Below are 24023 nucleotides of genomic sequence, written 5' to 3'. Positions count from 1 at the left end.
AATACCACCAACCAGCCTGCTCTAAAGTCTGCTTGCGGTTAATTCAGTAGTCTATTATCTTCGAAATGATGCTCAAAATACGGCCAACATCTCTCTATCTTCCCAACCTGCCGGAGGCATGTGCAACTGACTTTGGGGCAACTGCTTCTTCAGCCTATGGGCCTCGAAGATGTAAGGATAACGCATTTTCGGTATTTTCCCATCTGAATATAACTAAAAATCGTAGGATGAAGTACTTGAAAATCGACGCAACACTGAGAAACAAGTTACTACAAATAATGAAGAGCAGCGCAGTCTCGCATTCGACCGTGGAGGGCCAACATTACACGAGCCTAGTAAGCAAGACGAAGCTGCCTAATTCTAAGATACCAAGTGTCTCGGGTATCGCAGAGAGGCGCCAGGATTGACGTAAGTCATGGCTGTTGGGAACCTTCGACAGCATCAATAGTGTTGCCTGCAGTAGGTGCGATGTCGACTTTCGCCAGATAACACTGGCAGGATATGCACACAAGAAGCTGAGACTCTCGAGCGGCTGTATGTTTTGGCGGCCGCACCGAGAAGAAACCCTTCGCACTTAATTTTATACTATTGAATAGGAGCAGCCAGCTGAACGTTCATGCATTCTTTGCAAAAGGAAAGTTTTCCACACCGAGGATGGCGAAGTTTCATGGAAGAAAGTCGTTGACTTGTAGTCTGTAGATCATGCAGAGAGCTCTGAACCAACTTTGCGATGGGATCTTTCCAAACATTGTTGACTGGTTTCTTCGCAAATCGCGCCCTTGCGCGAGGAGGGCAAAGAGCAAAGAGCTTAATGGAATGCCAATGCTTATGCGAGCCAGAGTGACTGACACCCAGGTTTAGGATCGAAAAATACAGCTCGAGAGTCCACAGTGCCCATGATAGATTTTGACCCCTCCCCCTTGGTGCCATCTATCGTGACTTTGAAAAGGGAGCTCGGCGCCCAGGCAGCCTTTCGTCCGACAGATGGAGGTCGGGGCGAATTGTCACGCCGCAAAGCTGCACGATACGAAGTCTCGGCCAATGCTTGATACAGTGTTGATGGTCCATGATTCTATAGATTTGCATGCCAGAACGCAACCAGTCACCTACCAGGTTACTATGGTCGGCCGGGTGACAATGTCCATCATTTGCCTTGATGTCGGACTGAACTGGGATATTACACACGAGGCCAGTGGCACAATTTCAAGCCTACGTGAGGCGATCTCGGTACCCCGTTCACAGAGGTGGTATTTCTGCCAGATCAACGTGGAGGGTTGTACACAGATGGGGACGAAATTCGATCGGTGCTCATTTTGATAGTCCGGATAGTCCGAGCCGTTGGTCCGGTAGCGTTGAAGAGTCAGACTGCATTGTAACAGAAGGATGTGATCATCGTGACTTTCTTGGCTCAATGACGGCACCATGTGCTTCCATAGGGTTTGTCCCTTTCTGATTGAGTTTGGGTCAGCCCGATACAGGCTACACCCGGCACCCACGGAACACTCAACCATGCGTTTCGCGGGCTACGCTAGCCTTGCTAGCCTTGGAATATGGATGAGGGACATCTTTAGACAACAGAGAGTGTATAAGGGGCGAAGCAGTGACGGCGGTTGATTGGGATGCGTGCACTAGGATCAGAAGTTTGGGAAACGACAACAGTGTCGGAGTTTGGGGAAGTGACAAGGAACAAAGAAACGGTAAAAGGGAGTTCCATGCTGCCAAGAATCGCCAAGAACAATTTCATGTTGTTGAGTCTGGGCATTTGTAGATGCGGCACAGGTCTTGACCAATACACAGGTTGGTTAAGGAGGATCCGAGGAGCCCCCCGGTGCTGACACACGCTTGTGCCGTGGGATGAACCAGGGCATGGGCGTACATGTACATGGCAGTCGCCGGATATGCTTGGCTGATTCGCATGCAGGAGCAGACGGAAGTGTCCATGTCATCCGTCAGCGTCGCAGTCATCATTTGGCGATCTATCTGTCGTAGGTACAAGACTTGTCAGCGCCCATGACATGAACAGCGCCATACAGGAGGACGGCGAAGACCTCCAAACAGACGAGCTGTAGGTTTCTAATGGCAACGGGCCGCAGTACCTGGCATCAGGCGGAGGGTGTCGTCCACCAATAGCAATCGTTCTCTCTGTACAGCCAAGGCAAGGGATCTTTGCTAGGGCTGGCGCAGGTCCATGATATTACAGTTGGAGTTGTGTGTATCGAAAGTAGCAAAAACGAAGCGTTGGGAATTAGTGTAGTATTTTACAGGTTGGATACTGCACAGTCTGCAGGTGAGATGAAATGGATGCCCTATCAAAGTTGGGAAAGGAGAAGGATGCGGCTGCGGAAGCGGGGTGAAGGTGAACGGTGCTGAGCCAGCACAAATTTGTCAACAACTTCCCCATTGCGCCAGGTAGCAGAGACGGGAGAGGTTGGAAATGTTGGCATGTGGATTTGCTTCTAGAGTCGTTGCACGTCAAAGCGCTCTTCGGGGTTAGGTGGGTAGGTAGCTTTGGTAGCTTTGGCTCGACGATTCACTTCCTTTCGTCCTGGCCAATGAGCCTACGTACTCTGTTCAAGCAGGGCACAGGGCTCTTGGGCAAGCGGTGCCTTGAATAGTGTGCGCCGTCCGCCGTCCCCGTTCGTCGCCCAACTTTTCTGTGAGGTCGACTGTCGACGTTGATGGTCGGGGAGCCGGTAGGGTAGCCCGAAAGACTACAACCGACTGTATTTTGTGGGAAGAAAGGACGACAGCCGGGCCCCCGCGTCGGAAAAACATTGGTTGAACACGACTCCGCTGCTGCTAGTTATGACGCGACTAATTGCAAAAATTGGGCCAAGTGGATTCTTATCCTGTCTGCCTAAGTTAGTTGGTACCTAAGGTACACCTATCAGCCAGTGGTGCAGTCCAAGTCCAGACCGCCTCCAACATGGCAGCCAAATCCAAAGCCAGGACGGATGAGTGGAAACAGTGGGCATTTCTCGCCCAACATGCCTAAACTTAAACCTAATCTGGCGGGGCACGACACGCCGATGCTGATAAAGTGGAATCACGGGGTAGGAAGCACTGGGGAGTACCTTCTCCACCCGATGTTGGCGAGTTGCCTCTTCCTCACTGAGGTGAGTCATGTGAACACGAGTGCGTTTTTGAGGCATTGCTCGGTATGCTATCACTGGGACGATCTTGCGCCAACCCCTTTCAACCGGGGGGTCTGTCTTTCGTTTTTTCCTCTGAATCATTCAAACCTACCTACCCCAGATGCCAAGGTGCCTAATCCCAAGTACGCAGTTAGCAACCAAAGTCTGTGGTATGTGGCGGCCGCTAGGGCCGAGGGAACTTCTTCTCCCCTCGCTTTAGGCTTTTTAAACTTTACCTTTCGTTTGTGCCAGTGGAGTAATGCCACACGTGCGGTACCAGCACCGCAAGCTGGTTAAACTCTCCCTCCCGACTCTTATCCGCCCAGTCGCCTGCTCAACAACCAATGTGTCCAGTACGAATACCAGTCTTGACAACGAGAGGCATCATGTACATCGTACATCGTACGAATGTGCCCTACTGCTGATGCACACAACGCCCCGCCTGTCATTTATCGTCTATAGTGGTTTGCGCGTGTGTCGATCACGTCCCATCTCTTCCTTTTTCGTCCCGTCTCCAACTTGACGGAACTCGTTCCAATGTCCAGCGCCCAGAGCCCAGACAGGGTGCGCAGATGACAAATTCTTCCCATTCGCCGCCCCCGCCCCCGCCCCCAACTCCCCGTCTTTCCCCAGTCTCCAGCCCATAACCCCCTAAAACGCCAACCGACAGCCCGCTACGGCTCAAATCCCGGAAAGGGCAGATTGTTATGGGAAGCATCTCGGGGAAAGGGTCCTTCCGTCAACTACCCCGTCTTCTCGTTAGTTAAAAAAAAAAGTCCATCCAAGTGCTTTGCTCGTCGCATTTAAGAATCAAAAGGGGGGGACACTACGTTGATACGTATGCCATTTGATTGGCTCTTTCGCCAGGACCCAGTTGAGTGGCGGAGCTGCTAGCGCGTGCCAAGCTGTCGAATACTCAATCGTCGTTCGGCTCTCCTGCCTCATCCAGCTTGTATGGCTGGGGGGCCCCTGCAAGTCTAAACTTTGGACCTCTGTCATCTTTTCCCGGCTCCGTTCCCCGCATCCTGGTCGAAAGTTCCCAGAAGTCAGAAAGACGAAACGAACCCAGGCCCAATATTGAGGTTGGCGATTGCGTGTAGAGTAAGTACCCTCCTATTCGTATATTCGTCTTCGACTCTCGGACCAAGATTTAGCTCCTCTCTCTAGGCTCGCTGGGCGCCCCTTAAGCTTCTCAAGCCTCCTGCGCCTCTTGCTTCTTTACCCCCTCACCCGGCCAATCTCTCCTCCCTCTCCTCCCTCCCTCTCCCTCTTCGCATCGCATCGCATCCCGTCCTGGCTGCATTCCCTTCCCCCTCACACCGCAAACCTCTCCCCATCTCCCATTGACCTCCCTGCCATCTTGCGCCTCCAAAACTCTGGTCGCCGCTCCTACGCCCGCTCGAGGAACACACAACCCGTCTTGGGAAACGTTCCGTTCGGCCGGCACTAATTACGATTTAGCACTCCCGTACACGTGGCCGCCAGTTGAGCCAAGAGCGCCCTTCGTCGAGCATCGAGCATCGCCAGTCGCCTGACCGCCCATGTCACTTTTGGGTTGTCTTGGTCGCCTGAAGGATGAGGGAGCACCCATCTTTCGTCACGCTGGGAAACGCACATGGCAACAAGGCACTCGTTGTCTTGGCTGCCATACGCCACGCCACGGCGCGTATCGGTAGAGCTGCGAGGGCAAGAGAAGAGCCGCCTTCTTCAATATGAAAGCACGACTTTTCGCTCCGCGTTCTAGAAACATGGTGGTATTGACATTGTTGCTTTGACGTTACGCTGGGGAGCACGCCAGCTGACGGGATAGCTCGGACTCTTGTCTGGAGTGTGAAGAGACATTGTCTGGTAGGACTGAATTTCAGTTGCTTGCACATTCACCCAGTACGACTGTGGCCTCTAGAATCCTAGCATCTCTCTTGTCTCATCCTCGACATTGGGAAGTCTATTCCAATTGTCTCAACCAGGGCTTCGGTTCAGTGCGAGGCAGCTCACGGACATGATACGCGGGAAGTGCTACAATTTGACTAGCCATCCTTCCAACTCGCCCATAAAGTCTGCCGATTCGAAGGGCCTCTGATTAGACCGAGTGCGCAGATGAACACCAGGTCCATCTTACCTGCCAGCCCAGGACATTGGATGCAATCATCAAATTGCATAGGTAGTCTGGCTGCTGCTCTGCCTACCAGCCAGGGTAGCCAGAGTTGCAAATGCCAAACCGGCGGCTATGGCCCCTGACATACATGGACAGGACAGTTTGCGTATGTGCTACGTACGCACCCACGGAGTTTGGCACGAATCCAGATGGCGGGGGTGATCTGCTCTGGATCCGTTAGTAATGGCGGCATGGCATATGGATAGTCAGTGTGCGAATCCCTTGGTTGCAACGGTGTCTGTAAAGTACGTACACTGTGGCTGCTGTGTATCGAGGTTCATAGTGTACATGTACCTCAAGGTGGCAAGCAAGTTGGGACCTTTCTTTGAGTATTGTTTTTTGATGATGCATTCGAGTCTGAGGTACATCGTACAGACAGGCCCGATGCCCACTCACCCGGAGACCAACTAGCATGGTTGAGGTTGGGGTCCCCCCAGCTTGATCCTTCTTGGCAACAGCCCCAAGCAAGGGGGTGGGAGGTAGGGATGCGAGGCAAGGGAACTTGGAAGTTGGGGCCGGACGCGAACAAATGAAATGATGGTGAGATTGGGATGCGGGGGAGAGATTGGATGCGGAGGCACAAAGTTGGTTCGACGGGGAAATGGAAGACGGAGCATCTTGGGACACATGATGCAGTCGTAGGCTTGGAGTAGCTTGATTTTTCTTGCGCATTTCGGGAAGAAAATGGGGGTGGTCTCGTCCCGCGATGATTCACCAGACGGTCTGGCTCGTCCACTCGCAACCACCCTATATCTGTTCCCTTACCATGCGCGAGTGAACCTCCCTATGGACTTCACTGGTTTTCTATGGCTGCTTTTTACCAACAGAATAAGACAGGGAGGGATATCTGGCTCCAGCGGACCATTTGTCGCTCAGCTGCGCGATGGCGGGATGGAAATAGAAGGGCGGGTGAAGTGTGCGGTGGCCGGCAGCCGATGGCTGAAGCGGAGGCGGCATGTATCGATCCAGAACGGTAAAAGCTGGCAGGGTCCGGATCCCGAGGGGCGGCAGAGTTGCAGTTGCGACACGACAACACCGACGCCTCAATGCAGTGAGAGTGGATGTGAGGTGGGCAGAGGTACAAACCAGTGCGCTGCTGCAGGTAGATAGGTAATCAAGGTAGCTTTCGACCATTGAAGCGATGCCGACCAAGGCAAGGTAGGTGGAGGGGAGTATGTATGTAAGTGTGCACACGTACTCCCTCAAATTTTACCTATGGTAGCCCCCGGTCACACTTTAACACGGCGATGCATGGATTTTGGACTTTGGGTTTTCTTCTTTCGTTGGCCACCCTCCTTGACTCCGCCCTCGCAACCCCATGGATGTTCCACTGATTGCCAAGAGACTAGGGATCCGGGGTTGAGTTGTGCAGTTGTGTGTACAGCAGACCAGATGCTGAGGTACCATAGTTCCCCGGCTCTCGACGGTCGGATCCGTGAGGGTCTTTATCTTTGCCCATCACTTACTTGTGATCGTTTAAAAGGAGCAGCTTCTTCCCTAGGGGGTTCCTTTAGTATCAGCAATTGTACTCTCTTTCTTCATTCCGTACCCTTTGCTTCGTACCTTCCACATATGCTCGTCTCTTGCCTCTCTCGCTCTTGCACTTGCTCACGCACCTGCATCTGCACCTGACTAGGCACTTTCATCTTTCTTCGCTCTCTGCAATCTCACCCAATTCGAAGTGAGAAACGAGGGGAGGAACAAACATCTTGAGCCCCAGTCTCTGATTTCAGTTCAATAAAACTATCTAACGCCACGTGCGACACATCTCATTGGAAACGCAACACCGGTTACTCGCAGTAACGCCAGTCAGCTCCATTTTCGTTCCTCCGGCCCTACTTGCCTTTATCGGCTTCCTCGTCTCACACTATCGCTCTCTTCCGAGACACCCACCCGCTCAACAACGGTCTTTGGTGCCGACTGTGTCTCAAAAGCCTCGCTCACCATTATTCAACCATCCCTCTTAAGAGACTAAGCGCCAAGTCCGGGTCACTACTTATTATCCCATTGGACATCCGTGTTCCTCTACGTTGGTTCTCTCGCGACGCACATCCATACGACTGCCTTCTGAACGAGCCAGGAAATCGCACATATCCCAACATGTCAACCTCTGAGAAAGATGTCAAGGCGGACGCCGCTGCCGATCCCTCCATCGAGGTTGAATACGCGAGTGACCCCGACAGAAGCGGGTTTGACCAAGCAGCCACCAAGAGACTGATCCGCAAGATCGACTGGACCCTGATTCCCTTTCTTGCTCTTCTGTACCTGCTGTCCTTCTTGGACCGCACCAACATTGGCAACGCTCGTCTCGCTGGTCTTGAGGCTGATCTTGGCATGAAGGGTCTTGACTACAACGTTGCTCTGTCCGTCTTCTTCCCCTGGTATGTCGCCGCCGAGATCCCCTCCAACTTGGCCATGAAGCGCTTCCGCCCTTCGATCTGGATCCCTTCCATCATGATCGCCTGGGGCATCTGCTGCACCCTCATGGGTCTCGTTCACAACTACCCGGGACTGCTGGCCTCTCGCATGGCTCTCGGCCTTGCCGAGGGTGGTTTATTCCCTGGTATCACGTACTAGTGAGTATTCTTCACACAGAACCATCTCATCACCCCCCGTCATCTGACCCTCCTGTTTTCCAGCATCACCATGTGGTACCGACGTCACGAGTGTGGTCTCCGAATGGCCATCTTCTTCTCCGCTGCCACCGCGGCCGGTGCTTTCGGAGGCCTCCTTGCTCGAGGCATTGTTGAGATGGACGGAGTTGGCGGAAGACCTGGCTGGGCCTGGATCTTCATTCTCGAAGGAATCCTTACTCTAGCTGTCGGTAAGTTAGGAATTCTAATCCAGGTGGTCAACTTGACGGCTCCGAGAGCTAACAACTAATCCTTCCTCACCTCAAGCCATCGCCGCCTTCTTCGTCATGAACGACTACCCTGCTACTGCCAAGTTTCTTACCGTTGCCGAGAAGGAGGAGGTCACCCGACGCCTCGAGCAGGACCGCTCTGCCCTTGCCGACGAATTCAGCATGGTCTACTTCAAGGACGCCATGAAAGACTGGAAGATCTGGGTCCACATGGTAAGTTGAAAACGCGCCAGAGCCAAATACTGCGTATTGAGCGTCATTGTCCTGACCAAATCGCAGTTCATCACCATCGGAATCTACACCCCGCTGTATTCGTACTCGCTCTTCCTTCCCACCATCGTGAGCGGACTGGGATACACCAACGAAACGGCTCAGCTAATGACTGTCCCCCCCTACTTTGTGGCTTGCTTTTTCTGTATTGGCGGTGGCTGGTTGGCTGATCGCCACCGCCAGCGTGGTATCTACATGATCTTCTTCTGCTTGGTTGGGTACGTCCCCCCTCAGCCTACATGTGATGCGAGAACAGCGACTGACTTATTTTCTCAGAATTGCTGGCTTCATCATGCTTCTCTCTTCCCAGAGCAATGGCGTCAAGTATGCCGGTTGCTTCTTTGCCGCTTCTGGTATCTACCCCAACGTCCCTCAGGGAGTCGCGTGGAATGGCAACAACATTGGAGGCTCCGTTAAGCGAGGTGTTGGTATTGCGATGCACGTCGGTACGTAAAACCCCAATGCCCAAATGCATTCTGTGAACTTGGGTCACTAACATGGTGCAGGTTTCGGCAACCTCGGTGGTGCCATCGCCGGTTTCCTGTACCAGGCTAAGGACAAGCCTCGCTACTACCCCGGTCATGGTACGCTACTGTCGACATTGACGATGTCCATGTGCCTTTCAACCTTCATGACCATATATCTTCGCCGTGAGAACGCCCGACGAGACCGCGAGTACAAGGACCCTGCCTTGTACACAGCCGAGGAGAAGGCTGCCGAGCGTCACAAGGGTGACAACGCAACCTTCTTCCGATACACTGTTTGATTGATTTAGGGTGCCAGGTTTGCGTCTACTTGAGTTTTTTTGGCTTGACTATGTTCTCGTTCATGCGAAATATACAGCTTTGAAAGGGTTATTTGGCGCAGAGATAGAACTGCACACTATAATAGAGATGTTCCATGCCAAATGCTATCGTAGGGAGTATGTGCTTTTTTCTTTTCCGCATGTGACCGTGTGAGATCTAACATGTATTTTCGGTCTGAACAGATAGTGTTGGAGACAATTACTATCCCTAGGTCACCTGAACACTTCGTCGCATGCGTCTAGCGGGCCATGTATCAAGACCTCTCAGCATGGAAGAAAGTCTGGAGTGAGTTGCAAAGTATACCCATCGACAGCCAGTCAATCGCCCGGTGGGTGTGCCAAGCCCAACAGTAATAGTCGAGTTTCCCTGCCTTTGATCATGGCGTTGACCGACGAGTGAAGGCTCCCTGGCCGTTGGCACCGTCGTCAAGTTGGGCTATCTGAGAGACGGGCGTTCATCCAAGTCTTGGCTTTCACATCCCTTCCCCCGAAACATGGGGAAACGTGGGGTAGGTATACAAAGCAAACCCAGCACAAAGGGATGGGATCAAAAGGAAAGAAACAGGGAATACCTAGGCTGTACACTAGTGTTCTCCCGTGCAGTCTAATCCAAGGGGCTGGGATTTCCGGACCTGGGACCTGGGCCAGTTGATGTCACTGTGGATGGATGCTCATCCGTCTCCGGTGGAACGTGCCGAGGGCAGTGCACCATGTAAATGTTTGTTTGACAGCCTTTTCCTTGCGGGAGATGGACATGGAGTTTCCTTGTCTCTTGTCTCCGGCCCAAAGGGGAACGAATGGCTCGGGGGGTGCTGCACGCGGGGTGCCTACTTGCATATGGGTTCCGGCATGCCCTAACGAGATTGATGTCACTTTGGTCATGCAACCGCAACCGGTGACAACCCTAGGGGCTGGGAAAGATGTTCCACTTCACGTCCATCGCCTAACATACTTCTGCTGTCTTGCTGTATTGCACACTTTCCAAGCTTGGTGAATGCCATTTTGCCACCGCCCGTTGTGCCACCGCCCGTTGTGCCACCGCCCGTTGTAGGGCGGCTCCGTGGCTCTCTTCTTCTAACTTCCGTAGTCCATGGGTCGAAGACCTGGATCATGTCGGGCAAATGCCGAGTTTTGGTCTCCCGGGCCAGTTCGCTACTGCATTGCTAGGCCTCCTTGATGCTGATCTGCAAGAGATCATCCTCAACTGTCACACCTCCCCATGAGGACAAGTCTTTCAGATCTCAATTCACCCAAGAAACTCGATTGTTCAGAAACGAAGCCGGTGAGCTAAATGGTCTTGCCGGAGAACTCATTGCTGGTTAGTGATGGGAAACCCTCTGGGGAGACCTTGAAATGTTATGACCCGATGAACGAAGCCATGACGAGGGACCCGTAGGTCAGGGTTCTGCGTTTAAGCCTTCTAGATCTCGTAATTTGTGACGGGGGGCTGTTCGAGAGGAACCCGATGATGCCAGCAAAACCGTGCATGCGTATTGGGAGAAGCGCATGTTTACGATACACATAAACCGCAGGAGGTTATGATTGACACCGTTGACAAGGCGAAACATACCAATGTCCTTCGTTCATCTAGGCGGCAGACGCAGGATATTTCTCTGATTTGTCACACTGGCCATGAGGTCAGTGCAAGCACGCCCAGGAGCATGGCGATACTTGGAGCGAACAATCTGTCAGTGATTTGCGAAAGATTCCTGTAAACGAGGTGGCCAGTTTCGAAGTCGAGCGACCAGGGAAGATGAGCTGATACTGACGCCAAACCGCCCCCCTTTTTTTTAAACAAAATTTACATTAAAGCAACCCAGATCGTTCGTATCAAGAAAATTTCTTCCTCTAAAGGTTTCTCCAGGTAAGTCTATGGTCTTGTCTCCAGTATCTCGATGTCGGTGAAGTCAGAGGGATCAAGCACCGGCTCGTTTCGGCCAAATGAATAGATGCCGTACATGACGCCGCAAAAGGCCCCCCCGACGGGAGGCAATACGGTCAAATCCTCGGACGTGAAAGAAATGTTCGTGTTGATCTCACCAACAGAGAGGCGTATCTCATACTTGGTTGGGCTGGTTATGATGGTGAACTGGACTGGCTGGTCCAAATCCAAAGCGGATGCTGGGGAACTCCGGGACTCCAGAAGCGGACGCGTGAGCTGTCCTGATCAGTGATGCGTCCAGATCAAGAGGTGGCTAACATTACCTTGAGCTCGTTGATCTTGCCTGTTGGCTGCCTACTGACGATGGTTGGGACAGCCGGCCCGCCGTCTTGTGGCTGAACTGCACCAATGCCAACGGTGGCATAGGAATACTGGCTCCACCAAACAGTGATACCCGACTCATAATCTGCTCTGCTGGGCTTGAAGAACATTTTCACCCGAAAGATCTCATTGAAGGATGACTGCTTCCTCAACAGCATCGCCGGCGACTCGGGGCTGCTTAGGTCGAAGCAGTTACCATAAAGTCTCAGATGGCCCGGACGCTCCGTGAGGCTGTGACAGGATTTGGTCGGTGTGTCTTGGAACAGTTAATCGCGATCTTCGAGGCCAAACTGGGAAGGGAACTAACTCTTGTGATACCAGCCAAGCTCAAGGGACGGCTTGGAAAGATCCGCCTTCCACTTGACTCCGTTCTCATCCGCAACGGCAACTTCACGGATTGGCCCCCTGCCAATGGTTTGAAGTGTAATATTTCGGCCCTGGTTGAAGATGGGCCAATCGTCCTCCCAGTCAACTCGAACCAAGAATGTCTCTCGACCCATCTGAGGCTCGAGAAACTTGCCTTCAGACTTGACAGGACGGACACCAAGCATCACGGCCCACCACTGTCCACAACCATCCTCAAACACGTCGCAGTGGCCGGTCCGTTGGACCTCCTCGTCGGGCCCGTTGTACCACAAAGGCCCGCCCTGCCCCTCCCACGGACCGTATGGCCCTGTCTCGCTTCTCAAAGCCCATTCCTGATGACCGGCTTCCGTGCCGCCTTCAGCGGTGAAGAGATAGTAGTACTTCCCTTTGCGAATGATGTGCGAGCCTTCAGCGATGCCATGGGGGGATTCTCGGATCACTTGTGGCGGGGTCAAGGTCCTCCCTGTGATGATATCTATCTCTGAAATATGAATAGCAAAGTCCTTCAATTTGAGTCCCGGCGTGCGCTTCCCCATGCGTACTGTGGTAGAAAGGTAGACCTTTCCGTCGTCGTCCCAGAAGAGCTAAGTGCCTCATTTGTTAGCGGGATCAATGACGCGAAGTGCGCACGTACGTCTTGGTCGAATCCAGGATTGTCAAAGTAAACAGGGTCTGACCAGGCGTTATCATCCCAGATGTTGTCAGTCCAGACGTAGAAGCCTCGAGGGAAGATGCGTTCCTAATAGCCCACGTCATGAGCAACCGCTTACGGTGCTATTCCCGAAGCACGAAGAATCACTCACGTCGTTTGCTGGACGATATCTCTGGAACAGGCCGTTGGCAAGATACCAACGCTTTTCCTGCGGCCGGTATCGAAGTGTGCTTGCCCAGCTTCCAGCTCCCGGCTCCACGGTTCTTAACTCAATCTGACTCTTGCGTGTAAGTGCATGGCCAATGAGCTTCCAGTTGATGAGGTCCGTTGACGTGTAGATGGCGCAACCCGGGAAATACTCAAAAGTGGAAGTCGACAGAAAGTACGTCGTAGGGCTCGATTCCGTTGCCGGAACGACGCAGACGGTCGGGTCTGGGTTGAAGCCCGGAATGACGGGATTGAGGAAGATTGCCCTCCCCTCGTTGGCACCCATTGTGGCAACAGCGATCAAGGGAATGCTTTGTGTTTGTGGGTGTCGCTGGACGGTCGTTGTCTTGTATTTGTGTTGTAGCGTAGGGAATATTGAGCTGAGAAGCTCACGGATGTTGCGAGCTCTCATCCGATAGCTCGCTGGGTGTTGTTAGCCGGCGCTTGACTTCGGCTCAAGTTTCTCCAGCAATCAGAGGCCGTCCCCGACCGGAGGATGCGCCCCCACTTGCTGGAAGATGGAGCCACCGCCCGAGTAGGCCGATGATGCCGAAAAACAGGGCCCGCCGGAGATTTAAGCCGGAAGCCTAGGTGACATGCGTGCTAGTAAGTACACCAGAAAGGTAGGTTTGACGTAGAGACACGCGCGCACTCCTAGGTACCCAGAATAACTTCATCCTGGGCGTTACCAGGGAAGGACGGATACAATGCGGATGGAATGGCCAACAACAAGAATCATCTGATTTCCTACAGCACTTTGCTAACCATCCAAGTGACATGATTGCAGAATCACATACTGTCTCTCTCAACAGTACCTTCGGTTGTTAGCCATGTTGCCTTTCTCTTACAGAAAAATTCCAGCTTCGGCCTCCACATTTTGTCGTCGTCGGCATCATGGCCGCCCTGCACGTTATCCATGGACCCCGACGTAACGGCGACTTGGTTTGGAAAGGCGTCGTTGGCCACGAAGAGTGAAGATCCGCAAGCACTGCAGAAGGAACGGGCCAGCGAGGTACCGGACTCGGCGGTTGGGGCCGCGTACACCGAGATCTTGGACTCAAGGTCGTGCACGGTAAGGTTCTGGTTGGAAATAAGGTCAGTCAGGCCAGCCCGCATTGAGTCGCGGTTGGCAGGTTGTTTCCGCTCAAGTCATCAAAAAATGAACGCACCGCTCTATCGACCAAGCTGTTGGCGCCAAATGAGGAACCAGTGAACTTCCGGCAGCTGTTGCAGTGGCATAGTACCGTGAGGGCGTAACCTCCCGCTACGGTGTATTTGACTGCACCGCAGAGGCAGCTTCCATTGATGAGAGACTGGGAAGCGAGGATGTCAGACATGGCGATGTTGTTCCGAGCACTTGATGACGAGGGAACGAGCCGCTGCGGTGCGGGGCTTAATCGCCCTAGATAAAGTCCTCGAGTCAATTGAAGAAAGGACGCTGAATGTCCGAGTCACCTGCCTGCCTGGATGTCTGCCTGCCTGCCTGCCTGCCTGCCTGCCTGCCTGCCTGCCTGCCTACCTACCTAGGTACCTAAGGTGAGCCAGTACTTTGCAGACGTGTGCCATTCGAGGTTTTGTATCTCACCTACATTAGGCTTGGGGCAACAGCCATGGCGCAGGAACGAAACATAAGGATGGCGAATGCATCAATCAGAGACAGGAACGCCCAAGGCCCACTACTCGACCGCGCACGCTTACTTGAATATCACCGTCTCCTTTACTGCAGCGCCATTATAGGCATCTATCCCTCAATCGAGTTAATGCGTTCTTTCAAAGTCTCAGCCGTGGCGGAAGCGCTAGCGTGTCAGTAGTCAAAGGACCGACCTAGACAACCTTGTCTTTCAGCCCTTTTCCTGCTATTAAAGAGGCGGCCACCATGCAAACGTTGAAACCCGCATCTTTCCACGTCGGGGAGCATCTTTGGACATCATGGCCGCCGAGTCGTCGAAGCCAACGTCGAAGCGGCGGATGAGAGTCCAAAAGTCGTGCACCGAATGCCAGAGACGGAAGCAGAAGGTGAGTGATGAAGACGCAGGCATGCCCCACATATCAAGATCGGCCCGATCCCGGCCCTCGCGGCGGACGCAGACTGACGAGGTCGTAGTGTATAATCCGGCAGACAGATGCACCATGTGTGAACTGCTCGAGGCGCTTCCCGCCCGTGGAGTGTACCATCACCCAGGTCGCGTCGTGTAACCCTAGGCAGGCGTACGAGGACCAGGTCTTGACCTTTGAATTGCCCTCACTTTCTGGGGGACAGGGGAAGCAACCGGAGGATCCCTTGCATGGCTGCCACTCGAAAGCGCTACCGGGGATTGCATTCCTGGACCTACCATGGACCCTGACTATGCGAAATCGCCGCAGGAAGGAAGCCAGATCGAAAGACGTGCATGGCCATGATCGTAAAAACCCAAGAATAACACACTGTTTCGAAGACCTCAAATACCAAGATAAGACACTGGCGGAGACGAAAGCGCGTGCCAACCTCTTCCTCGATGGAGATGGCGATCCGATGGCGTTTTATCACAGCAGTCCCGCTGCTATCGGTGGTATACTTACAGAGGTTACGACCCTCCACGGAATGCCGCTTCCTGAAGGGCCCAGGACAGCAGAGCTTCTGCGTTTTTGTAAGTGGCATGTAGCCTTCGTGGAATAGCATCCAAGTCTGACTGTCGCTCGTAGATATTGAGGTCGTCGCACCCAACATGGTGTCAATTGACGGCCAGAGCCAGCCGCCTGTGTTCCTTGCCGAGGTACTGCCATGGATGCTGCAGTCCCCATTGTTTCCCAACATTGGCATCCTGATGTCGTCGACGACTCAGGCGCTCGAGCGAGGATCGGAGATCTCTAAAAACCCAGAGTCGCTCGCTCTTAAGGCCCGGGTGCTGTCCATCATTGCAGAATACATGCAGCGGCCATTCGACGCCATTGCCATAGAGATGGTCCGCTCCATCGTAAACCTCGTCGTTATGGAGGCAAGTGAACAGGTTGCACTGGCTTTCTGCGTCATATGACACTGACGTTCTTTCCAGTGGTTTTGGGGCGCCGACGAAAGCATGTTTGCCCACATGAGAGGCATAAAACACATGATCAAACTCAAAAAAGGCATGCGTGGTCTGGGAGATATTGTGGGCGAGTCCATCATGATTCTGTAAGTGCGTGCCGGCACGCGCAAACGAAATGAACAGCATGCTTACCGTGTGATGGTCAGCACCGACTACGAGATTGCGTGTGCGTTCGAGACGGACCTCTACTGGTTGGAGAATGACCCGGCCCGGGACGAGGAACTCCCTGTGCCAACGACGTGGCCGGACTGCTACGACAGCCCGTTGATGGCGTCCTCGTCTCGGTTCGAGAGCATTGCAGGGAAGCTTGGGCTATGCGCAACGGCGGCCAAAATCCTGGACGACGTGCGCTTTCTCACAGTTTCCATCACGTCACAATCGGCCTCGTCGGGATGGACGTGCAAGATTCGTAGCACAGCAACGTGGCTGTATAACAGACTGAGAGACAGAGACACAGTCGGGCCTGCCATCATCACATCAGAAGAGGAATGGATCCTCGAGACTGTCCGGATCGCCGCTCTGATCTACAGCTGGTCCATCAAGTCGATGCGCCAGATATCTCGATTCGACGACAACGAGACGCTCGAGGCCGCGTACCAAGCGCTGACGAGCGTAAGTATGACAACATGGAAGCGGATACCGGGGGTGTTTCTCTGGATCATGTTGGTGGCGGCCCCGAATGCGGCGCCGGACGCTAAGGGGAGGTTTGTGAGGAGGAAGATGGCCGTCACGGGGCTGTCGATCGGATTCGAGGACTTTGGGCTCGGGATATCGTACCTAAAGGCCTTCTGGAGTTTCCAGCAGTGGATCGCCAAGGAGGGCAATACGGGGGTGCAGAGGCTGGATGACAAGTGGTCTTCGACTCTTGGCCGGGAGGCTCGGTCGAGTCACAAGAGTCACGAGAGCGTCTGACCCTCGTAGGCTTGCGCGTTGCGTGCTTCAGGGGGTGAGAGGAACGACGTAGGTAGGGAGGCAAGAAGGAAGGTCGGGACAAGAAGGAGAAGCCCCTTGCGGCGTCACGACTGCATTACCTCTAGTGACTGGGCGGGCTGGACTCGACTGGAGTCACTGGACCAGTGGACCGACCATTTCTGTGCGTTTCTTTTTCTGTTGGGGCAGCTATGCAGCTACTGTGATGTTGTTGGCCGAAGCCTCGTGCGGGCGGAGAAAGGAGGGATGATAAGCATCTCGGATTACCATAAAGGGAATTCCGGTGGACCCCGTGTTCGCATGCACCTCTGCACTCCGCATTGTCTTTTTTTGCCTCTTAACCTCTGCCCCAGACGCAGCTTTTCTCCACCTCTCACTGTTGGCTCTGTTGGTCTGGGCTTTCGGACAAGGATGATAATGGGGAGGGAGTGTATCCTCAGTTCTGGACCTCAGGCGCCCTATGTAGCAATTTGATGACTGCTTGGGTGCAATGGATGTTGGTCTTGCAGGTCCTAGACCAAACCCTCGGCTTGTCCCAATCATGCGTCTGACCCGACAGAGAGCCTAGTCTGTATTGCCATGAGTTATCCATTTCAGATGTGCTGCCCGACGAATCATGTTTCCGTTTCGGAGTACTCCCATTCATTTTTGTCCTGTGCGGATGCATGCAGAAGTACTATCGACTGTTCGGTAAACCAACCGATTTTCCGCACCGCGGCACCGGTCAGGTTTCCGCCGCCCGCCGTCCGCCCCCACCGCTCCCCATCCTATCCCAACCCAAGCCTCTTGCGCGTCTCCAACCCTGCTCGTCCGGAGCTTTTGAACGCGGCTTTGGGGCATGGGAGCACGGGGTCGAGGTGGGGCTTCCATCTCTGATCTAGAATCTGACAACCCGCATGACCTGTCTTGGACAGTCCTCGACCCACGCCCTGAATGTTCTAGCCTCCTCCCCGTCTGAACGACTAGGAGTGTTGCATCGGAAAAGGTCCCACTGGGAACAAGTGGCTTCTAAGAAAAGATGAGGCGATGGTCAGAAGAGCTTTGTCGTGGACCTGGACCACCGGCCAGATGTGTGCCCGGCATCTTGTCACCGGCCCACGCCCGGGGCCCGGCAGTGATACATGGGCGCCCGACAATCGAGTACAATCCAGGCTGAGCCGAGCGAGCCCTTGCCTGAAACGACACGACACCGGCCGATCAGTCCAATCATTCGTTGCCGTCCTAGCGCTAGCAACTTGTGCAGTTGATACGTGACTGGCAGTGCCGTTGAGCCCGGGATGCTGATCTTTCAATTGGCATATGGCATGAGAGGGGGAGAAGAACGGGGGGCGAGAGGCGGGAGGCGGAAGAAGGATGCGGGGAAGCTCAGACTAAACGAAGTCAGGACCGACGAGATATAAGAAGCAGTTGACGATGTCCTCTGCCTCTGAGAAACCCTTCATTATCACTCACTCTTCCTCACTCAACTCTCACTCATAGCAGCTCACCACCAGCATTCCATTGAGTCTCAGCCACACACGCCTTTAGTCAATATCGCACCTGCAGTCTCTTTCAGTGTGTCTTGAACATCTAGGATCAACCACCTCCGTCATCGATCTCTGCGACCGAAGCCACATACATACCTTTGGACTTGGAGAACATTTCCCGCCAGCCAGCTTCCCTCCCACCCAACTGCACCAACAATACTCTCTCCCTCTCTCATCCGGACCCCTTTTTGAAGCCGCAAGGATGTCACGGTACCTTACCCGCCTCCGGCCACTTCGTCTAGGACCTCAATTGACCCCTGGGAAACCATCCAGACTCGCAGTGCAGCCCATTACCGCCCCCGTGGCCCCCATCGTCGGACACCAGCCCAAAGCCTTCCACGCGAGCCCTAAGCCCCTCGGACCCCATATTACCTCGCCGACTCTCACCCGGGTTCTCCCCGAGTTCAACCTCCAGGGGAAGGTCATTGTCGTCTCCGGTGGCGCACGAGGACTCGGTCTCACACAAGCAGAAGCTCTTCTGGAGGCTGGCGCGATAGGTACTAACTGACACCTTTTCTCCCCGCACGGGGTTTTCAAACCTGCTACGTCCCCCCATCACAAAGGAATGAAGCTGACATGCATTCAACCAGTCCACGCAATCGACCGCCTCCCTAAGCCGGACCCGGACTTTGAGAAGGTGGCCCTCCGCGCCAACACGGAGCTTGCGACCTCGTTGACATACCACCAAGTCGACGTGCGCGATGTCCCAGCCCTCAACGAGATCGTTGAAGGTATCGCCAACAGACACGGCCGCCTGGACGGCCTCATTGCCGCCGCTGGCATTCAGCAGGAGACACCCGCACTCGAGTACAAGGCCGAGGATGTCGACAAGATGATGGGGGTCAACGTCACGGGCGCTTTCATGACGGCGCAGGCGGTCGCCCGGCAGATGGTGAGGCTCAACACCAGCGGCAGCATCGTCTTGATTGCGAGCATGAGTGGCACCGTCGCCAACAGGGGATTGATTTGCCCGTAAGTGCTTGGTCCCTCGGTGTACAAATCGAAGAGAAGGCTAATTCCACATCTGCGCAGTGCATACAACGCCTCCAAGGCGGCAGTCTTGCAACTCGCCCGCAACTTAGCTGCCGAATGGGGAGTGCACGGCATCCGTGTCAACACTATCTCGCCGGGCTATATCGTCACTGCTATGGTCGAGGCTCTCTTCGAGACGTATCCAGAGCGCAAGGTGGAGTGGCCGAAGCACAACATGCTCGGAAGACTAAGCCAGCCCAACGAGTACCGCGGTGCCGCCGTCTTCCTGTTGAGCGATGCCAGCAGCTTCATGACAGGCAGTGACTTGCGCATCGACGGTGGGCACTGCGCGTGGTGAGAATGGTGAGGGGAAAAGGGGGAACATCGGCGTTATTTGATTATTCTTAATACACCCAGACTTCTTCCGGGGGTCTGGCGGTTTCGCTTTTGTAGAGAGCTGGATACCTATAATACATTCCTACAGTTAAAACAATTCGACCGTCGAGAGGAATGATCAATCAGGCTGGCGAAGTGATACCAGGCCTTCCCAGCCTGGCCACGACGCCCTTCTTCAAGTTCAGCCTGGCCTCAATCTCCGCCGACGAATGTCCATTGTCTCGCATCAGGTGCATCTGCACGATTGTCTTAAGATCCAAGAACTCTCTTCCCTCACTGCTGATTCGGCCCAGGGCGTCAAATTCAGCGTCGGCCTGCTTTTGGAAGCGACCCCTCGCTTCCAACGTGCCCAGCGTTATATTCCGAGATGTCGACGGGAACAGAGGGCCCGGGTTCTGGATCAAATCGGCGTGAGGGCTTGGGCCGGCCGTTGAAGTAGGGGAAAAGGTAGGGTTCGGTTGGACAACGCCCATTTGCCGAAGACGGGAGGAGAACTCAGCAGTTACGTTGTCCAGGTTGATGGAGTCGGCAGTGATGTCTGGGTCACAATCAACGGTTAGAGATGGGTGAGCTGGAGATCAAGACACTTGGGATTTGACCAACCGTCCGTCTTGGATGTCGCGGCCTTTGCCTGCAGCCGGGCTTGTGCCGGCTGTGATGGAGGAGGGGCCGGAGCTGCCCTCGCGGCGGAGGCGGGCGGCACGGCGCCTGGCGCACGGGTTGGGAACTTTCGCGCTGCGCCTTGTGCGGCTTTTGACGACGAGGAGCCCATGGTGTGATTTGGGGTCGATCTCGTTGTGGTGTTGTGTTGGGTTAAAAAGCAGTTGAGAGCTGGAGATGATTTGAAGGCAGGCATTGCCTTATCGATAAGACAACTTCATGAAGGTCCGGCCCCGAGTCCGCCATGACGCATCCATGATTACTGCACCTTCCCTCAGCAGCAACGCGCCGTCAGATTACTCCACCGTCATATAGTTGGTTGGTTATCGTTTCTTTCTCTTCACACACAAGTACTCTCTTACTTGGTGCTTTTCGCACCTCGCAACTTCCCCTGCTTAACTAATCATCACTCGCTCACGGTGTCAATGGAAAACGACCTCGACCAGCCGCGATTTCCCTTACTCGCCTGTTGCGTTACAAATCTCATTGACTTATCTATATACGCCGCCAACAGCAACTGCAGCAGCATAGTAGGTCACGCTATTCTTCAGCCGAAGAGGGCCTAGCTCTTGGCGTTTTCTCATTGAATATGTACAATGAAGAGAATGCTATCTACGGTTCCCATCGTCCGGCAGCGCTTCTTCCACGTGCCGGACAACCCATGTTTCGCGCCCCCCCCCACAGGATTGAGCCTAGGAATACTGTCTAGCCGATGGCGTTAACGTGGTTGGTCACCAAGCACGTCCACTCGTCAGTGCCATAGTAGATGGTGTTGCCGTCGTTATGCGTCTGCCCAGTACTGATGGTGTCACCCAGCTGCCAAAAGGCATCGCCAGCCATGCCAGGGGTCGCCACCGAGGTAATCTGCCATGGTCTCTCCAGCTCGCAGTGGTTGGTAGGCGTACCATCTAGGACGTCATATTCATTCAGCGCCGTACTCCTTCACGTCGTGGCTTCAAGATGATGCTGGGGAACAACTTACATTCCTCGAAGAAACAAGGCTTGTTCGCTGCAACGCATGCCTTAGCATGGTCAGTCACCCACTTGTTGCCGGCAGCATAGCCAACCGACCCTATTTCTTTCGTTAGCGACAATACCATCCCGTCCCAGTGGAATTTCCCCTTACATGAGTTGGGGTAGAAGTGGAAGGTCCCAAAGTCCCTTGAGGCGCGCGCAGGAGAACGTTAGCAACACGACCTCGATCGGAAGTCGCAGGGTTACAGAAGCAGGGCCTCACAAAGTTGAAATGTTTAGCAGAGCCACCCAGTCAGTGCCTTCTCCGTACTGATAGGGATACGTGGTATCGCCCGGGAGCCCCATGCCCTCATCCCCGAGCGTCACCAGGTGATTGGGGTCTAGGGACTTGACGTATTCCGACGTCGACTTGGCCCAGTTGTAGATGACAGAGGTAGCGCACCCCTGGCAGCGCGGCTCGTTGGCCAGCTCCCAAGCAAAGATGGCGTTAGAGTTCTTGTACCGGCTGACGACAGCGTCGATATACTTGCGGTACTGTGTCTGGGCCGCCGTGTTGGTGTACCAGCCGTTGTGGGTACCGCCAAAAGCGTTTGTGTACGCCTTGATCCCGCCGTAGTCGTCCCTGGAAAGAGTTAGGTTGATTTTGCTGGTTAAAGATTCAATTCAGCTAAGGTGGGGACTACCAGTTGTTGACAAAGTTAATGATGAGCTTGATGCCATTCTTCTCGGCCGATGCGACGACGGTATCGAGGCGGCCTAGGCCGTTGGCGCCTGTGTTGATGGTCGAGCCCGAGGCAGTCAGGTGTTGAAACCCTGAGAATGTTAGACCAACGCCATTAGCACGGATATGATCAAGCTTACAGTTATCATACTGAGGAACGGTGTTGACGTCGCTGAAGCCCCAGATGCGGAGGATTTTCAGGCCCGAGGTCCTGAGGTGGCCGAGAACAAGGTCAACGTCGGAGGCGTTGGTCAGGAAGCTGCACCAGTAGCAGTTGGTCCCTGGGTAGTACTTCGTCACACCATCGATGGTGAACTTGGTGCCGCTGACTGAGGGGAAGCCGGTGCCGGGCGGAAGCACGGCCGACGAGGTCCGGGAAGACGTGGTCCGGGCGGAGGAGGTCGTCGCGGGGCGTGTGGAGGTCGTGAGGGTGCTCGAGCGGGTAGTCGTCACGGCGGTTCCTACCATTGATGAGTTGAACGAAAGTCATTACAGAGTGCCAACGGTGAACGTACCGGGAACACATTGTGAGTACCAATAGTTGCTGAAAGTGCAAACCGAGCCAGCAACGCAGGTCGTTGGTCCGCTCCAACCCTCACCGCCACACTGTCCATAAAGCGGCGCCTGCGCAGAGACAGCGGCCGCGAAGGCGAGGGCACCAGCAATCATAGACTTCATCGTGAGATATGCCATGTTGTCTCAAGAGAATGAGTCTCAATCACATAATGCCGGTGGGAGGGCGGCCATTTTGTACTCGAACCCAGACTCCACTTTCTGAACCCGATATGGCCGGAACCGCCTCGCCGGATCGTCGTCTTCCTTTCCCCTCAAAAGCCTCCTTCGAGGGCGCTCTCAAATTCCATCAATGACATCGTCCATGGAAGTAGTCGTACATGCCCACGCCATGGCTGACGGGCTGGACCCTCGGACTGACTGGGTCTGCTCCGCAGTTGAGGGGAAGATATCCGACAAAGGATGTGCGGAGGGAGGGCCACGAGCGTGAGAGAGGCAAGACGTTCGGCTCTGGCGACGAGTGGGCCAGCAGGCCGACAGACCGGCTCAGCCAGGTTCTCCGTCGAGTTTGTGTCGCATTGCATTTCTTGGATGGATCTTGTCCGTTCCCGACAGAGCTTCCGGGAACCATAGAAACACGATCTACGGTTGCGAACCCCGCCAACCCACCACCCTTTCGCGGTTATCTCGTGTGAGCCGTCGACCGAATCGAGCCTCTCATAGTAGCCGCCACTCCAACACCTCACAGCTGTGACAAGCAATGAGCAGTGGGAACGAGCTCAGTGGCGACTTTTTTCAGCTTGAGCGGTATCAAAAGCCGGTTGCCTTTCTTGGTGTAAGTTCCGCCTCGACGTATGGGGCTGTAACGGCGGAGCATGGCCCGCCGCATCCCGCATTCGAACATGGTCACCGCCAGCCCCGCCTCTCTGCGACTTCCTCAAACTCTAAAAGGTCCCGATATAACGTGGAGTTTGATGTCGCCCAAGATAGAAGCCGGGTAGGTAGCTGAAGGTGGAATTCTAGGGTCCAACCAACTTCGTGCCTACCACTCGAATATGACGAGCATGCCACAACGAAAGGAATATCATAGCAATGGCAGTAGATGAGGAGTGAAGCGTGAATCAAAAAGGCACGGAATGTTACAACCTTACCAGACATAGGAAAACAGTAGGAGAAGAAGAGGAAGAAAGACAAAGAAGGAAAAGTTTGGAGAAGAGTGTATCGAGGTGAGCTGAGATACGGTGCATCTGGTGTTGAAGGCAGAGAAACCAGAAGGAGGGAGGGTGGGGCCGAAGACTGGTCTGAGCACCACCGAGCCAAGCGTCGATGACATAAGCGGCCGATGACGTCCCACCATTGCACAGCCTCAGGGGCTGCCGTCCCATCTGGTCTTGGAGCCAGTGCCAATTCAGTGTTCAAGCTCCTACTTTGTTTTCGACATCACTTGTCGCACAGGAGACATTTGACGGTTTCCAACACAAGTGCAAATTCCAGACATCTTTATCGAACGGCCGGCCTACACGTATAAATCAATTTTTCCCTTAGTCGCC

General features: G+C 54.2%; 8 protein-coding genes across 8 annotated transcripts; 4 read left to right on the top strand and 4 right to left on the bottom strand.

The window, feature by feature from the left end:
* Nucleotides 1-1876: 1876 nt before the first annotated feature.
* CH63R_06369 (uncharacterized protein) lies at nucleotides 1877-2069 on the top strand (the record flags this gene model as incomplete). Its single annotated transcript, XM_018301344.1, is given in 2 exon segments — nucleotides 1877-1985; nucleotides 1990-2069. Coding segments are annotated over 2 exon segments (189 nt in total).
* Nucleotides 2070-7389: 5320 nt separating this feature from the next.
* On the top strand, nucleotides 7390-9188 carry CH63R_06368 (Major facilitator superfamily transporter; the record flags this gene model as incomplete). Its single annotated transcript, XM_018301343.1, has 6 exons — nucleotides 7390-7865; nucleotides 7929-8113; nucleotides 8190-8365; nucleotides 8432-8640; nucleotides 8699-8868; nucleotides 8929-9188. 6 exons carry the CDS (start codon nucleotides 7390-7392, stop codon nucleotides 9186-9188), a joined length of 1476 nt encoding a protein of 491 aa, XP_018159193.1.
* A 1909-nt stretch (nucleotides 9189-11097) lies between these two features.
* Nucleotides 11098-14052, bottom strand: CH63R_06367 (Beta-xylosidase; the record flags this gene model as incomplete). Its single annotated transcript, XM_018301342.1, has 7 exons — nucleotides 11098-11385; nucleotides 11433-11746; nucleotides 11798-12440; nucleotides 12491-12595; nucleotides 12660-13138; nucleotides 13513-13795; nucleotides 13885-14052. The coding sequence occupies 7 exons, from the start codon at nucleotides 14050-14052 to the stop codon at nucleotides 11098-11100; spliced, it is 2280 nt and encodes a 759-aa protein (XP_018159192.1).
* A 522-nt stretch (nucleotides 14053-14574) lies between these two features.
* On the bottom strand, nucleotides 14575-14847 carry CH63R_06366 (uncharacterized protein; the record flags this gene model as incomplete). Its single annotated transcript, XM_018301341.1, has 1 exon — nucleotides 14575-14847. The coding sequence occupies one exon, from the start codon at nucleotides 14845-14847 to the stop codon at nucleotides 14575-14577; it is 273 nt and encodes a 90-aa protein (XP_018159191.1).
* A 202-nt stretch (nucleotides 14848-15049) lies between these two features.
* On the top strand, nucleotides 15050-16692 carry CH63R_06365 (uncharacterized protein; the record flags this gene model as incomplete). Its single annotated transcript, XM_018301340.1, has 5 exons — nucleotides 15050-15101; nucleotides 15151-15342; nucleotides 15398-15702; nucleotides 15748-15866; nucleotides 15927-16692. 5 exons carry the CDS (start codon nucleotides 15050-15052, stop codon nucleotides 16690-16692), a joined length of 1434 nt encoding a protein of 477 aa, XP_018159190.1.
* Nucleotides 16693-18438: 1746 nt separating this feature from the next.
* Nucleotides 18439-19566, top strand: CH63R_06364 (Short-chain dehydrogenase; the record flags this gene model as incomplete). Its single annotated transcript, XM_018301339.1, has 3 exons — nucleotides 18439-18733; nucleotides 18827-19208; nucleotides 19269-19566. The coding sequence occupies 3 exons, from the start codon at nucleotides 18439-18441 to the stop codon at nucleotides 19564-19566; spliced, it is 975 nt and encodes a 324-aa protein (XP_018159189.1).
* Nucleotides 19567-19726: 160 nt separating this feature from the next.
* Nucleotides 19727-20460, bottom strand: CH63R_06363 (uncharacterized protein; the record flags this gene model as incomplete). The annotated part of the gene is made up of 2 exons (XM_018301338.1): nucleotides 19727-20142; nucleotides 20208-20460. 2 exons carry the CDS (start codon nucleotides 20458-20460, stop codon nucleotides 19727-19729), a joined length of 669 nt encoding a protein of 222 aa, XP_018159188.1.
* Nucleotides 20461-20969: 509 nt separating this feature from the next.
* On the bottom strand, nucleotides 20970-22653 carry CH63R_06362 (Fungal cellulose binding domain-containing protein; the record flags this gene model as incomplete). Its single annotated transcript, XM_018301337.1, has 7 exons — nucleotides 20970-21172; nucleotides 21247-21336; nucleotides 21391-21425; nucleotides 21502-21861; nucleotides 21923-22052; nucleotides 22101-22421; nucleotides 22476-22653. The coding sequence occupies 7 exons, from the start codon at nucleotides 22651-22653 to the stop codon at nucleotides 20970-20972; spliced, it is 1317 nt and encodes a 438-aa protein (XP_018159187.1).
* Between the last annotated feature and the right edge of the window lie 1370 nt (nucleotides 22654-24023).

Source organism: Colletotrichum higginsianum, chromosome 4 (assembly GCF_001672515.1).
Source record: "Colletotrichum higginsianum IMI 349063 chromosome 4, whole genome shotgun sequence".
Lineage (NCBI taxonomy): Eukaryota > Fungi > Ascomycota > Sordariomycetes > Glomerellales > Glomerellaceae > Colletotrichum > Colletotrichum higginsianum.
This window is presented reverse-complemented; position numbering and strand designations above follow the sequence as displayed.